Source organism: Limanda limanda, chromosome 2, assembly GCF_963576545.1.
Source record: "Limanda limanda chromosome 2, fLimLim1.1, whole genome shotgun sequence".
Lineage (NCBI taxonomy): Eukaryota > Metazoa > Chordata > Actinopteri > Pleuronectiformes > Pleuronectidae > Limanda > Limanda limanda.
Genome location: NC_083637.1, coordinates 14,508,276 through 14,525,368, shown reverse-complemented (window position 1 = coordinate 14,525,368; position 17,093 = coordinate 14,508,276). Strand labels below are relative to the sequence as shown.

General features: G+C 42.3%; 1 protein-coding gene across 1 annotated transcript in view; it reads right to left on the bottom strand.

Moving 5' to 3' along the window:
* Positions 1-1,926: 1,926 nt before the first annotated feature.
* The window catches only part of spock3 (SPARC (osteonectin), cwcv and kazal like domains proteoglycan 3), a 17,090-nt gene continuing 1,923 nt past the window's right edge, over positions 1,927-17,093 (bottom strand). Inside the window, exons 3-11 of the mRNA XM_061083567.1 lie at positions 8,951-8,990; positions 6,965-7,073; positions 6,136-6,244; positions 5,885-5,993; positions 5,283-5,396; positions 4,973-5,194; positions 3,836-3,898; positions 3,507-3,644; positions 1,927-3,327 (exon numbers count right to left, since the gene is read on the bottom strand). Coding sequence (XP_060939550.1) covers positions 3,176-3,327; positions 3,507-3,644; positions 3,836-3,898; positions 4,973-5,194; positions 5,283-5,396; positions 5,885-5,993; positions 6,136-6,244; positions 6,965-7,073; positions 8,951-8,990 — 1,056 coding nt within the window. The 3' untranslated portion in view covers positions 1,927-3,175. The remainder of the gene's footprint in view (positions 3,328-3,506; positions 3,645-3,835; positions 3,899-4,972; positions 5,195-5,282; positions 5,397-5,884; positions 5,994-6,135; positions 6,245-6,964; positions 7,074-8,950; positions 8,991-17,093) is intronic.

Sequence of the window (17,093 nt, the reverse complement as noted above, 5' to 3'; positions counted from 1 at the left end):
ATTTAGTAGGTTGCACCTCACACAGTTTAAAAAAACTCATCATGCACCAAAGTGCGGAAGTAATAAAAGAACCTGCGTCACAGAGCGGTCGCTTATCCAAGAAACCTGATTTCCGAACATCAAAAGTGCTTCCTGCAGTTTGAGGCATTTCCCATCAGCTCTCAGTCGCTCTGTCTCCTCCACACACCGGCACATCCCTTTTTATTGTTGGGCCGTCTCCAACTCCAGGCTCCACAGTGTGGAAATTAGCCAATGAGATTGTATCTCGCTACATTTCTCACATGGTCAGCACATATAAGGGGAGGATTTGATATTTTCCCAGTAGCTTCCCTATCTGGTGCTGCTGCCGGCCCTTCTGCCAACACACACCCTTACATGATGTGTGAGTTCCTCTGGTCTGCTTACATTGTATTGGATGTAATAAAAAAAAAGGGAAGGGAAACAGAACTTTTCCAGGCCAGTGAATGGGGCTCTTTTGCTGCACTAATTCCTTCAGTGCACGTGTTTTTCTGTACATATATTCAGGTGTGCTCGTATGTGCTGTGTGTGTGAGCGTGCACGTGTGTTGTACAGGGTCGGTGTGACAGTGACTCATAAAATATTCACCTGTTCACCTCCTACATTATGCAGTAATGTTCCTGCTCACAGAAACCATTGGGTGCGAACAAGCAGAGTTTGTCACTCCTGACCGCTGTCGACTTCCTCTCCTTTCAAATCTACTTTCGACTTCCACTTACAGCAGATGATGTGAGACTTAATCTCAAGAACTAATAATACACCTCACAGATGTTCACCTTAAATAAAATGGACGACAAGAATGTGCCTTGACGTTGATTGCACAACATCTTCTGAATATTCGGTCTTTTCCTGATTATAAACATATCTGCAGCAATGGATATGAACCATCAAATATAGAAATAACAACACACTTGAAGACACAGCCAAGCAAACATTGGTCAATATAGCCTTTATTTCAGCAAATCATACATACACTGTAAAAAATGCATCTGTATCATAACCTTGGAACTCTATCAGAGCCGTGACGACAGTGTGTGATTGGTTGAGAGTGGCTACAGTGTCTGAGGTCATTAGGATGATTTGCATGTCATCACACTCATGTAACAGCAACACTTTAGGACTGCAGGTTTCTTCAGGTCCATAAAGCGAATTGAAATTCCAAGTTAAAAGGAACGAGGGGAGCAAAAGATGCATCAACAACAATAATAATGGTAATAATAATAATAGTGAGGATGCTAAAGGACAATTAAATGGCACTTTTCAGCTCTTAACATGGAATTTCAACAGGAATTTCGATTCAAAAGGAAGCGAGACAGCAGTTTGAGGAACTGAAAATATAGATACAGCAGGTCCCAGGTCGGCGTAGCCGGTCACTTTATCAAGAATACACAAATCCGGGATCGGTTCCTGTTTTCAACCCCAGGAGATATACACTACACGCAGTTAGAGCAGATCAGGTACAAATCAAGCTTTTTTTTGGGGGTGGGGGGGAACGGAGTCAAAGCAAAAACACTGTTAGGATGAATATTTTATTTTCATATAAAGCTGTCTTAACCAAAGCGTCCTCTAGCCGGTGTACTAATATATAAAACATGTTGAAATCCAGCAGAATCTAAGTGTTGACTTAACTGCTAGTTATCTCTGTGCTTCTTTACATTCTAGCTAAGAACTCAAAGGATCTGAAATATGGCCTGTATGTATGTGACCCACCGTAATAAAGAGAGAGACCCAAAACACGAGCCGTACCAAAAGTATCGGAGCTCAACAGTAAAGCCAATCCTATATGCAAGTGTAATGACGGAGCTTAAGTCGGTCCGGTAAGCATGCTTCTCCCAACTCTTACTGCCATCTGTCCTCCCCCAGTACAAGGCACACCTCACCCTTCACCCCCCCCCCCCCCAACCCCACGCCAGGCGCCATCAACAGGTCCGCACGGCTGTGCGGTTTTTTTGATTTCTGTGCAAAGAGATTTGTTCTGTCACCGCGTGCTCAATTCAAAGGAATTCTCTGAAAATGAGAAAGAAAAACAAACCACTGTGTCTTCTTGGGACACAGTTACTTCGAGGCGCCTCCTTCCACCAACGCATTGAAAGTCAGTCGACATGTTCATCACACAGATGTCTGGCTCAAGCAGTTTAGGACGATATGAATTATGAATGTAGCTTTATCTTTTTTCCGACCTCAAGCCTCGTTCTAATTTTTACAGTTGAGCCTCTGGGTTTCTACGACGTCGCGCAGTGTGAGACGCGCTACGACAAATCTGTTTCATCTTCTGTTTGCATCCAACGGTGGATTAGAAAAATAGATAATAATGACATTTCCCGCCTCCCCCCCCCCCACCCACAACACCACCGACCAAGCAGTGAATTTGTCTGTCCTCGTTGCTGAGAGCTTTGAGATGATTTGACTTGATTTGTGCCTCGGTGAAAACAGCTCGCATGTCGGTTCTGATCGTTATCCAGCTCACACTGTGTTTTTCTTTTTTTTTGTCTTGCCTTATTTCCCCTAATGAAGCATGTCTAACTCTTATCTTGTTTTTTTCACACAGTTACAGTCACAGTTACAAATCAAGATGGAAATAAACCTAGAGTGCAATATTCTCTTATCTACATCATGAACATCCCACCTATACACAGGAACATTTGATAAGGAGAAAACGGGTGGAGGAAGAGGATGAAGAGGATGAAGAAGGGGGGAAATCTCTTTAACATTGCGCCTCTGGTGTCAACACACTCAGGCGCCGGAGTGCTGCACAAAGACGGGACACAATAGAGTACATGGATCGTCCAATGATGGGACAAGTCTTTGCACAAGTGACCAAATCCAAAGCGCTGGAGTGGTTGTCGAAATAGTCCTCGTCTTTTTCTCTGGTCGGCTGGCAAACAAGTGAACAAGTGCCATAAGCCAATCAAATGTATACTTAAGACAAGAGGGAAAAAAAATCATTAACGTTTGCCATAAGTACTGTTTTTTCTTTTTTAACGTATGAACAAACGATACACAGAGAGTAGTCCATAGGCTGTTAGTACGATTAAGTATCTGCCTGGGGGAGTCACCTAGAAACGTGCAGTTTGACAAACAAACAAACAAACAAACAAACAAACAAAAAGAAACAGTAACAGTTTTTTTTTTTGTTTTCTGTTTTGTTCTTTTAAAATTACGACAGATATTCTTCGTCGTCATCGTCCTCGTCTTCATCGTCCTCATCGTCCATCCCGGCCTGGTCATTGAGGACAAACGAATCCTCATCGTCGTCTGTGAAGAGCGAGTCTCCACTGCCGGGGTCGCCAGAGGACTCCAGAATCACGCCTGGAGACAGATCAACACAAAAACTTACAACTGAAGGAAACTTTAACAGATTTCGTACAGAACAAAAAATCATTTTGCATCTATAAATTATTTTCACTCCAAAACCTGCTGCATCTCTCTGTTCCGCTGCACAAACGCATACATCTTGCTCTGTCTATCCTCCTCAGGGTTTTGCCTACCGCAGTCTGCAGGGCCATGGGTGCGTGAACCCGCCGCCTCGTTGCCATAGTGATCCACACACCAGCACTGTCCGCTGCTGCTGTGACACTGGTGGGACCTGTAGTAACCATCCTCATCACAGGAAGGCAGGTACTGACCTACACATGCAAAGCAAACCACACAGACACAAACATTCAAGATGAAGCCAGGTAGCACTCGTGTGTGTGTGTGTGTGTGTGTGTGTGTGTGTGTGTGTGTGTGTGTGTGTGTGTGTGTGCGTGCGTGCGTGCGTGCGTGCGTGTGTGTGTGTGTGTGTGTGTGTGTGTGTGTGTGTGTGTGTGCGTCTCACCGAGAAGCTTCTTCCCCGCTTGCTTTTTGTTGATGCTGGACAGCTCTGCTTTACAAGGAGAATCTGAAAAGAAGAGACAGGACACTCTGCAGAAGTCTGTTGTTCTGTGAACACCTCCGACCTTTGACCTTGTGTACTTTGTGCTGTCAATGGTGTTTTTTTTATCCTGCTGTCTCTGCTGTCCTAACTGCAGCGTCAGTGACTCATCGGTATATACTGCTTCTGTATGACCGAAAACTAAAATCCTGCATCCATGGTCCCAAACAATAGCATTTTAATGCAGTGTATTGTATTGAGTTATATAACATTGCTTTTTACAGATTTATATTATCAACAGTGCATTCTGTACACTGAGATCTGATTGGCTGAGAAATGTCTCCTCACTTCTATAGCTGTGTCCCAATTTGGAGGAAGTGGTCTACATGACCCACAAAGGAGGAATCGAAATTAGACAGACTGGTCTACACGGGATCTTCGTCGCCAGATTGTTCCGCCCTTACCGCTGTCTCCTAGCAACAGAGCTGCAGTTGAACATGACGGGAAAGTTTCAATGCCCCTTGAAATGAGACTAGTTAAAGTTGAAGTTCAAATGCAGCTTCTGAAGAATTGGGAACCAGTTTACGGTGGGGGAAGTTCTGGTGTATGCAGCTCTGACCTTGATACCACTGGGCTCAGAGTAAATGCTGAGATCAGGGAACACAGAGACATTAGTAAATTGAAGACTGACAGGTTGTTAACAGACCGGAACTCAAGCCAAATCATCCAAAGCACTTTACGTGGATGCAAAAGTGAAAGTGTTGATCCTAATTCTCCATGTCTGTGAAAAACGGTGAATGGCCATAATAGGTCAGTCTATAACCTGTGATTTTAAGATGTTTATAATGGACCAGTAAATAGTGGGTTATGATTTCTTTCTGTTGTTATTTCTTTTCTTTTCCAAATAAGGGTTGGCTAACTTTTTTAAATACCTATAACTGCCTGCCTTTCTTATTATTTAAAAGAGAACAATTAAACAACAATTTCCCTTTCAATGATGTTTATCACAATACAAAATCATGACATCTGTGTTTACATGTCCTGGCACAAATGCATTGTGAGTGTTTTCTATTTGCATGCGAGTGTGTGCACTTCCCGTACCTGTGAACCTCTGGAAGCACGTGCACCACTCGGAGCTGGTGATGACTTTGTCCGCATGTGTGTCGCAGGACCTAAAGAACGCATCGGAGCACGGCTCGTTCCGGTCCAGGTACAGGCTCTTGATCTCTGGCTGGTCGAGCTGGAGGTTGAAGTTTGTGTCCAAGCGCGAGAACATCCAGCCCAGAGGGTCTTTGCAAATAGGTGACGCCCCGACCTCAAACTCTGCAGAAAGAAAAGAGGACAAATGTACGTCGTGTGGCCGTGTTTATGCGTGAAGGTATTTGGACTCTGCTGGTGTCGTGTGACTCACTGTTCTTCTCCGGCTTCTGAATCTTGACTCTCTTGTGGTTGCCGTTATCGTGCAGAACTCTGAACCAGTCCCTCAGACGGCTCACCACCTCCTTTAGGTCCGACTCACTGCACACTGCGGAGTAACAGCACCAGTCATTAAGGATTCTTCACAGAGATGAGAACTCAGACCCTGATCAGACCTGCTGGTAACATCCGTCTTGAGAGATCCCATCACAGGTGGACAGCGATAAGTTGGCCTGTTCACACCTGGTATTAAAATGCCTCCTGAATGTGTCTCCTGTGACCACATGTGATCAGATCTCACTTCCCTGATGTATATGCAAATACACAAATACATAACTTTTGTTCGAAAAGACCAAATTATGTCCTTTTTACTCATTGTCCATGTGTGTACTCAACGCTGACCACTTGAGATCCGATCACTACGTATGGATGTTCAATGACCCTGAATCCTGTAGTGATTTTCAGTATCATGCTTCAGTAGAGCAGAAGAGCTTTGGCTTGTGGGGAAGGGGCTTGGACACCACTGATGGAAGAATTCACTGTTTATATTTGCAAAAACCCGCACTGTGCATGTGTCATGTGCGCAGAAACGCGTACCTTTCTTCTCCGCAGAGCTCAGTTCGGGCTGAGCGGGGCAGGGACACATGCCGGGGCACTTGACAGCGATCTTCTTTCCTGTGATGCACGCCTGGTAGTCCAACTTACACTGAGAGACCGAGGCAGAAGTGAAAATAAATTGAGGATGTGTGTCTCGGCAGGAGGAAATGAAATCGTGTCTCGGGTGTCCTCAGATGTTTCTAATGTGGTTGAGCGACGATGTGATTGAGTGTGCGTCTGAGTGCGGGCACCTTGGTGGAGTAGGAGTGGCCATCGGTTCCACAGACGGGTGAAGGATGGACCACGGGGCAGGGCGTGCACTTTGACCCCGGACTGTGGTACAAATTGGCATCTTTAACACTAGAGAGGAGAGAGAATGAAAAACGGATTTTTACACACATGCACACACACACACTAAACATCAAATGAAATGTCATTTGAATCCTTCATCATAATGGAACGCTTCTTCCTCCCGCTTCATTGAAAGCTTGTGTTTTGAGTTTGTGTTTCATCTTCGTGTTCTTACACCAGTTTCAGAAATGAGACAAGGATTTGGGATTTACATGTGATTACTTTGCGGTGTGTTTGCAGTCCGTAATCATAATTGTGTTGTTGCTAAGAATAGGGAAATGAGGTCACTGTGGCGTTGCTCTCCTCTGTCCAGTCTGCAGTATCCCAGACAGAAGCACACACGCATACAAAGCCCATTCACATCACTTGGCAGGACTTTGTGTCCGTTGCAAGTTGTTGTCAGTGCAGAGGGTAATTGGACTAAACAGTAATGTCACACAGCAGTCACAAGAGAGCTGGGCGACCAGTGGACCAGCTGAAAACATGGAGAAAAAAACAAGCAGAATAAAAGGGAGGAAAAAGAAACGAGTAGATTTGATTTCTCCTAATCCGATGTCATTCGTCTTTCATTTGAGGATTTGTCACAGAAGCATCTGAATGCAAATGTGACGCACAGCTTTGAAGCATCGGGCTGATCAAAAGAGCAAGTCTGAGTGTGTGTGTGTGTGTGTGTGTGTGTGTGTGTGTGTGTGTGTGTGTGTGTGTCTGAGTGAATGATCATGTTCTTACCTAACTCTCCTCTGGCTGACACAAGTGGCCGTCTTGTAATCCTCTGCAACACACACCTTGTGGCGACTGCATTTGATTTTCAGACAGGGGTCCTTGGCTGGATCAAGGCCTAAAGAACAGAGAGCATCCATATTGTACGAGACCTCATTTAACCGTATGCATGTGCACTGTGCATGTGCATGTGGGCACAGCCATTCTCTTTCAGCTTCCTAGAAAGATTAAGCCCACGAGCATTAACACAGAGAAAATGTCCCCAGGTTACGTTTTTCAGTTTTTCGAAATTCAAGATCAATGATTCCTAGTTAGACCACGTATTTCCTTCCATCTGTAGAGATCTAAGCTTTGTGGGTAGGTGTTAAGAGGTTTATGTGTGTGTGTGTGTGTGTGTATATATGTGTGTGTGTGTGTGTGTGTGTGAGGCTTCCAGCCACAGTTGCTTAGAGTATACAATGTCTCTCTCACGCCAAACTCAAAGCCGTAATACCGCTTAGTATCCTTACAGCTAAAAACAGATGGAACTGGTTAAAGAGGCGTCTTATGACCTCATATCAGCCTGCGCGAAGTGTCGATCTCATTTGTGCTCCTGCTGAGATCCCTCGAGCTGATCTGGCATCAGCCCCCGCAGCCGCGAGCCGTACATGGCTTTTGAGTTAAGAGCAGATTTTGGATCTGTATCTGAGGTGGAGGGGTGTGATCTTTGTTGTCCGAGGCCAGCCGGCTGTTTCTGACCCCAAATCAGCGTTTGGAGGGGGCACCTAGCAGCCAGATCTGAGACCCTCAGCTGATCCCAGAGCGGTTTGTGAACGACCTCTGCTCTAAAGAACCTTACTGTAATCCCTGAGCAGCTTTGCTAGATTATCCTGCCTCCATCCTCCAACATTTAATGCTATTGTTTCCCTGACATGTCTGTGTGTTTGTGTGTCTGTGTATGTGTATGTGTGTGTATGTGTATGTGTGTGTGTGTGTGTGTGTGCGTGCGTGTGTGTAGGTGGGTTGGGATGCATGTGAGTGTTTTTGAGGATACCGTGATAAGTGAGAGTGAATATGTTCATGTCCTGGTGTGCCTGGGTGTGTGTGTGTGCCTGGGCGTTTGTGTGTATGTGTGTGTATGAGCTTATAACTGTCAGCAATACAATGGTACATGAAGTTGATTGAAAAATATAAAACCTTCCTGTTTTCTTTTTTAGCTGCAAAGATCAACGGGTTAGAGTCGTAAAAAGAATAAGAGAACCTGTCATTCCTACAAAATATAAGACACTAATACACACATACACATTATTGTGGCTCATCTGTTCCTCCTGTGCTTCTATTCTCCAAAAGTCATTTTCGCCATATCGCCATTGTTTATCACAGTGTTGTCTTAAGAAACACAAGTTATTATCAACTTTTATATACAATTTTTTTAGATATGGCATGAAGCTAAACAACCGTGTCATCACGTGTAATCAATGCATTTGCTCTTATATGATTTAATTTGCTTCCATATTTGTGACTTTGTGTCGTTTCTTAGTTTTGCATTGTATTGTCCGTAATCATCTATTTTAATCATGTAAAACTGGCTTGAGAAAACCAATCAAAATCTGCCTATACTGATTACTCTGGCCCATTTTCAGTATTTTGCCTGTTAAATGAGCACTGTCACAAATAAATAGGCAAACAAATAAGTAAATAAATGCAGATTCAACATTTTAGCAAAAGGCAAAATATTAAATTTAACGATTTGTTCAGCTTTCAAATCGAATCAAATTAAATAGACTTTATTGTCCTCATGGGGACATTTTTCTTGGCCAAGTGCTACAGCAGCTGCAGAGCAGTACATTGTGTAACATACAAGGACATATCGTGTAAGACCCAGAATACTAATGCAGACTAAAAGTGAGCACCTGCCCTTAAAATACTTAAAAAGACGAAAAAAACTAAACAGCTTTAGTGTGTTTGTGTGTGTGTGCGTACGTGCGTGTCTCCAGCTCTCTCACTCACACCCACCTTGATCGAAGGACTTGGTTGGAGACCACGTTCCAGGCTCCTGAAACAGGGTTAACCGACACATAGAATCATGAAAAACACCATTCACATGACATTTACAATAAAAAATACATGACAGGTAGAAAACTAAGAAGCAGTCACACAAACCTCCACTTCCTTTAGGAGAAAGCATTGCAGAGACAGAGAAAATAATTTTCATTAGATTTGTATTTGTTCTTGGGTGGAAACTGCATAAAGGAAATAAACACATGGAATTCTAGACAAAACACACTATGAATTACAAACACATGAAGCGTGAATATATTTAGTCAAGATAATGGTGATGTGTTGACATCAGTTCTCTCCCGTCATGTTCAAAAACGTGCCTGTGTCTTTATGTATGAGTGCGTATGTGCTGCTTATCCCCTTATGCCACGAAATACAATTGTTTCTGGACCATAGATGATAAACACACATCAAAGGGACGTTATCTAAACAGTGGAATAAATTGATATTTTACTATGCTTTCAGCTTCAGGTTATAAAAAATAACAATTTAAAGTGGATTTCAATTATTGACGATGACAGGCTTTTAAAAAAGGAATTGATGTGTTGCGTCATTTACAGATAAGTGAGGGAATGAGGCTTTTAGTATGAGTGAGGTAGGATCTCATGTCAGGCTGACGTTGGACTTTTAGAGGATCGGACAGTAAAACCTGACTCTCTGGAAAGTACTTTACTGTGAGATTATCCGGTAGACCAGTTTCTTTATCAACACCAATAAGAAATAATTTATAGTTGACAACTTCTGTCCTCCAAAGTTATGAGAAGCTCAGAACAATAATTTTCATAATGAGGATAAGTGATTCAAACCATCAACCAGCCAATCAACTAACTAACCAGTCCAAATAATCAACTTATCAACCAACCAACCACTTTAGGAAGCATCTTTCGAACAAATCCAATAAATACAAATGCAATTGACACAACATAGGATAGAAACTGGCCCCTTTCCCTTTTGGTTTGAAAGTGAACTGTTAAACTGAAAAACCCTCACAAACACAATCACGTGATTCAGTCAATTGTGTGTAGATGTGTTGACAGAGGCTAAAATTTAGACGCTAAATAACTCTGAATAAACAAGGCATACATTAGAAGTGAGTGATTTGCCAAGAAAATGACAAGACAGAGACACACCCATCTTTTCCTTTCTGAGTTTGGTCTGATATCAGGGAGTGTCTAATGTCTCTACTCGTCCATTAAGACCCAGGAATGAAAACGCTGGGTAAACAGAACACTGGACCGTGGTTTAATTAACTCTGTCACATGGTATAACCTGTAGACCTACTTGTTAGTTCATCTGTTTTCACCTTTACTCACACACACATGCTCAGATACACTTTGTTTTTGCCACACATTGACATAGGGTCATTTTCTAGAAACCTAAGCTGACCATAACCACAACATGCTTACAGAAACCCCAGGTCCTACTGTAACCTTGGTTAACCTTGTGGACACTGTTTCTTTTGTCTTATAGAAAGATATATCTATATCTTTGATTAGATATAAATAAACACCCTGACACACGGACGTCCTGAATGGTTGACTCAACGTAAACATTTGACCTATATGGTCAAAAGCTTTAAAACACTAGCTGGAGCCATGATCGACCTATAAATGTAGGTTTTTTTTTAAATGAATCTAGAAATAAATGTGGTATTATAACCAATAGTAGTGTATTCATAAAAAAAATGGTCATATCATTTATTTTACAGCTGAAAACAAAACACCTTGAAGTGTTCAGGGTCTCTTTAAATATTAGATATGCTTAAACTGCATGTCCTGTATCTGCAGCAACTTCAGTAAAGTAACAGCGACTCTACCAAGTTAAACTTTTCAGCACAGGCAGGGCAGGAAGTGGGTATTTATATAGGTTAAAGTGTACAAGTGGTTGAGTGAGCGAACAGATGTAAGTATTATTATACAGATGCAGAACTACAAATATCTATTCTGTACAGCATTTATAAAGATTGTCTTTGGTGTAAGTATTTCAGTGATACAAATGTTCAGTGCTGGTTAAAATTAGGTTGAATGTTAATCTTAAACATTGCCTCATTGCACTTTTGCAATTTGTTATTTTTTATTCAGGAAGCTGATGTACATTTACACCTTAAGACCATCTGCACCTCTTGTTTGTGAGATTGTTTCCTGTGCTGTCAACGGCTGAGGAAATAGACACAATAAGAGACGGCATTTCCTGACTGATGCTTGTGGTTTTTCTTTGTTTGCAGATTCTGCAGTTTGACACAAACATTTCATATTAACTGTTGCTGAACCCAACGTATGTATCAGTGCAATGGAATCCTACAGATTTCAATAGAAGACTGCAGTGAGGAACTTTATCAATGCACATGCTGCCTCATGAGAAAGGTTTCACATTATCTTTTCACAGTAAAAACCCTCCACTCAGCAGCCTGAGCTGAATCTGCAGCTCTCAACGTGGAGCTTTAGATAAACATGAGTCGTTATGTGTGCAATTAGCATCCCGTCTCTCTCTGTGGCAATGTGCTCAAATGCTGAGCTGGCCCAGTTGATTCTGACTGAGGAGAGAATCTCAGAGACTTTGGAACAGGGTTCACTATCGGGGCACCGATGGCAGGAGCTTCAACTGCCCAGTGTTTTTTAGGAAAAGTAACATCTGCATTATTATTCATGTGAAAGACGTCAGTCACTAGAGTCGGAAATTGTGCTCAGCAGCCCACATTAGACGACTGTAATGCTCGTTCATTAGTGCTCGTTCATTAGAGCAGCTCATCCTCAGGTGCCTGAGGAGGTCGATACACGACGTGATTTTGTACAAGAGAAAACAAACGGTTTACAATCACATAAAGAGGGATATTAAAACATGGCTGCAGTACATAAACCCTTCAGTGTGCAAAGATGAATTCACATTGGAGAGTTCAGTGGTGCAAAAACCACAGGCACTGCTCTGCAGCGATGACAAAAGTGATACAGTCCGATGAGTCACCCTTTACCATATTCTCACCACGTGGGCAAGTGCATGTGTGTCATATAACAAGAGAAGAGTACAGGCCAGGATCTCTGACCTCTCCAGTGAGGGGATCCTTCGGCTCTGTTAGTCCGTTGGGGGCCTTTTCACTGGCAGGGTTCAGGTTCACTGGTCCCTTTAGAGTGAAGGATCACTGCAGATCAATATAAAGTTGTTGTGAGTAATCATCTTTGCACTCTGATGATATTTGTCAGTTCTGATGGGAGTGATCTCATCCGGGACAACAATGCCCCACACCATAGCACACAAGGGATCAGCGAATGTTAACAAAACCCTAAAGGAACCTTCACCACCATCATCACAACAACAAATTAGAGAAAAACTGAATGATGTTCTTCTCTTCGGTGGAATTCACTGATATTTCTATTCTTTTTGCAGGTTTTTCAAGTTTACGGTCCGGCACTTGTTAGAAACAATCTGCCGTTTTCTCACATGGGCTCACTCAGACTCATCCAGTGGTTTTACTGGAGACTGGCAGGAACAAATCCGGAGATTGTGTTGAGCAAATAACTCAGACTTTGGAGAATTATTGAAGTTGCTGGCTCGCGGTGGCCCAACAACTTACTGCAACGCTTTATGATGGTTTTCCCTCACATTATTACCTATCTATATGTCCCAAACCCTGAATACTATGCTAATGAATGATAGTGTTTACCACAAGTGCCGAGTTATTTTTTTAAAAGCTTTAAACTTTCAGTGTCAGGGTGTCTCTCTCTCTCTCCCTCTCTTCTCCTTGTGCTCTCTAAGGTGAAAGGGGTCAACTCGTGCTTTTCTCGGCTCTAATTAATTTCTCCATCTTGTCCTTCATTGATCGCCCTCTCTGACCCTCTGTACCTACTCTACAGACTCTTCATTACTCAATGTATCACTTCTTTATTTCTCCCATCCACTTAAATGAAGGCACATGTTAGAATAAGAGAAAATACCACCTTGGTTCTGCAACATTCAGAACTACACACTCATTAAATACTACGATATCTACGCATGGAAAGAGAATATTTTGTCACAACTTGTTTTCATATTTTGAAAGCCGGGGAAAGATAAAGTCAAATAGAGAGATACTTTAATGTCCTTTCAGACCTGCACTGAACTACAGACATTTTACTGAAATAATCTGGCGGAGCTGTATGTAAGAACAGAATGTATGTAAAACGTCTTTCAGTTGTTCTGGATGTTTTCGGAAACCCCTTCATAATATGTGGTTAAGTTGATGACGTTTCTAACGGATGCAAAAAGCAACAAAAAAAACCCTGAAGGAATACAAATATCTCAAGGTTATAAAGCGGTGCAACATGTAGAAGGCGCCAAAGAAGAACACTTGGAAAGACAAGATGATTCAACATCTCCTAACGTTAAGACCTGATGCTGATGTCGATGTACTGTGAACAAAGAATTTCTGCAGCAGAATCCGGCCTGAATGTGTTTGACCCTAACAGCTCCTTCTGCGTTCTTCATAAGAAAAACTACCGAAAATGTACCAGACCCAATTTTCCAGATGCTTTTTCAGATATCATGTCTGAAAACGGCTTCAGTTTCGCTTCAGGATGGTTCTGTAGTACTGCAGACTGTGGAGACCGAATAATGAGAGCACGGCATTAATGGGGCCAGGCCCTCCAGACCAGTCAAGACAACAAAAGTACTTGCGGTCTCATTCCTTAATGGATTCAACACACAGACACACACACACACACACACACACACACACACACACACACACACACACACACACACACACACACACACACACACACACACACACACACACACACACACACACACACACACACACACACACACAAACACAAACACACACACCCACACACACATGCATAGAGTTATCCAAACAAACAAAAACAAACTGAATCTGTCAGCACTACAAAACATCAAATAACTGGAAGTGCACTTCACTGCACATGCAACAATGCCACCCACTTTTGCCAAAAAACAACAGAAACCTAAATTCAACAATAGGTCTAATGGCCTCCTGAGTGCGTGCTAAAAATAGCAACTTTTCAATTTATCTCTCAATCTCTTTCCACCTCCATTCCTCTCCCTCCATCTCAGCTAGACTTTTCCCCTCTTGTGCACACAAAACACACACACACACACACACACACACACACACACACACACACACACACACACACAACCGTGCACGTATTCAGCTCTGTCGGCTAACATCCTAATTTGCTAGTGTGCATATTGATTTTGTGTGATTTCAGCTGCCTATTTGAAAAGAGTTCTCATGAATGTGCTGTTCCCCGACAAACCATTTTCTCACCTTTACTTCACATTTTCATAGATTCTCCTTCCTAATTGTGTCCTAATGACTCTCTTCCCTTCTCCTGGCTTCCTCGCTGCCTCCGCCTCGCTTAAGAAATATGTGCATGTTTTCACTGTACTGGCTCTGCTTGTCCTGCTCAAGCTTGTCGCATGCATGCATGCACAAACACACAGAAATCCACACAGAGGTGCTTTGAAGTGGAAAAGGCCTGAAGCTCTCTACCTTGCCTACATCATTCACCCTCCACAACACAAACAACACATGACAGGCATGCACGGTGAAAAACACACACACAAAGAGGAGAGGGGAGGATGAAATCTGCTCTAACGCTGATGATCTCTGAAGAAATGAATTTACTCATATACAATTAAGCACTATCTATGTCATCGCACATTATAACCCATCATTCATTGTGTTTTTCCTTTCATTGTGAAACCTGTCTTTCCATCCAAAGCATATCTCTTCACCCTGTGCCAGGGCTGTAAGCGAGCCAAGGTCCAGCCAGCAGAGTAGAATTTCTCAAAAAGGGAGATGGCAGCCGGACGGCACCAGCGCAGCAAAGACGGCCCCAGGTCGCTACAGCAATCCTAACACAACTTACAGCACGTCACTGGCCAAGATGCTATCTAGTGCACTTAGCAGGAGACCCACTTCTGGCTCGAGCTGAGAGATGAAAGCCACAGTGGCCTACATGCCTGAATTGGGAAATTAAAATCCCCCTTGAGCTCAGTTTGGCATAAAATAGCTTGAAATGAGCTTGAATAAGCAGGTGTGTTTGGTTCAGGAAAGTCAATGTGTAAATATGACTATACTTTCCTTATAGCAGGATCAAGATAACACTAACTGCTTGAGATTTGCAATTTTCTGTAGCTATAAATAAATAGCATGATAAATAATCACATTATGACTGCTCTTAAAGTCAAGAGTCATTAAAGTTATCTTGTTGCACTATGTATGCTTAAGCTAGTAGCTAACTAGCTTGTTTCAAACTAGTGATCTGCTACATCATGTTAAATAGCCTTAGCAATTGAAAGTCCATTTAAAAGCAATGAACTATGTAAACAGGAATTCAGAGTACACAATATGTAAGACAGTACTTCAAGCTTAATTGTTCATCTTTTGAATCTGTGTCAGAGTTAGCAGTGCTGGTCCATGTGACAGTTAAATATCTGATTATGCAAACCTATGTTATTGGTATTTTTTTCATTTAGATAACATTCCTATCAGGGTGTTAGCATTTTTTGTTGCTATAGCTGATTTAAAAAAGTTAAAAACTTACAAGTTTACATGAGTTGATGATGCTAACTAGTGTAGTAGGGAAATAGCAAGTTAGCTTGTGGCTTTGTGGGCTCAGTTAGCTACCAAGCTAGAAACCGTTTTTGCAGTGCACTGAAAGAAATTTGAAATCTTAATAGATCACATACAGTAATACTTAATACAGTAAACTCTTACATCAAAACCATGCTCTGTTTGAACTCTTGGCGATTCGTTAATGTGCCAAAGTTCAAACCAAGCAGGTCGATCTTCTCACTTTTTCTGCTTGAAAAACAAATGTATAGGACAAAGTATAATACGTTTCAATAAGGTTCACTTCACATGAAGGGTTCCCAGGCTGAGCAGCACATGTCATTTCGATCAATAGGAGCTTTTTTATAGAGCAGTGACCTCTATACAGTGCGTGACTATACTGTGACAGCATGTGTTCCGATATGCATGACTGTATGATACAGACCACTCCTAACTACAGCAGGTAATTGAAAGAGTGATTCATTCCTCAGTCCTGACATCGCTCCTGTGTTTATGTGAAAATATCAGCCATGGTGGAACTGTACCCAGGGCTGAATCTGGCTTTATATTCTTTGATTCTACAGCGCTTAGTGGATCTGGAGCAGTGCTGTAAACATACAATTTGCTGATTTGCTTTCTTCGTGAAGGAATGGAAAAACACACAGTTGCACTGGGACAGAGCTAAGACAGGAAGTGAAAGGTGCAAACACACACACACACACACACACACATAGATACAGAGAACATAACGCTTTTGTGCTGCACCTCAACCGCCTGAGCCTCAAGGTTAAAACACAGATGTGAAAAACCACAGCTCTCTGCCAATCTCTCTCTCTCTCTCTCTCTCTCTCTCTCTCTCTCTCTCTCTCTCTCTCTCTCTCTCTCTCTCAGTTATCTATCTATCTATCTATCTATCTATCTATCTATCCACCTATCCATCTATCCATCTATCTATCTATCTATCTATCCAATGTTCATTCTCTCTGTTTCTCTTTCTCAATATATCTGTGCGTTCAGCTCATCTTAAATAGCGCAGCACATTGCCAATCACATTTCCTCACTCACACTCGGCCCTGACAACCCATTTGAATAATCCAAAGGCAATAGTTGGACCTGAGGTGTATCACATGGGTTCACCTGAGCTGATGGGTTAATTCGCTTTAAGTGAGACCAGTAGAGAAAGTGACTCTCTCTCTCTCTCTCTGTCTCTCTCACACAAACATCAAATATATTGAGGTATCTGATTCAGAAATCAAATCCACACTGCATGTATGGAGCTAAAACCGCTCACCAAATCAACTCTTTTCTCTAGTGCATTATGTTAACCCTGTTGTTTTTGCCACACCTCTTGACTAAAAGCCTGTTTCTCATAATATATGTGCACGAGTGCATTTACATGCATACCGGATTTGTGTGCGTACGAATGACTCCCAAATCACTTCTGGTTGTGTGGCTAGAATTTCCTCAATCAGATACACACCACTTCAAACCTATTCGCTGTTCACCAAAAGAAATAAACCGAAT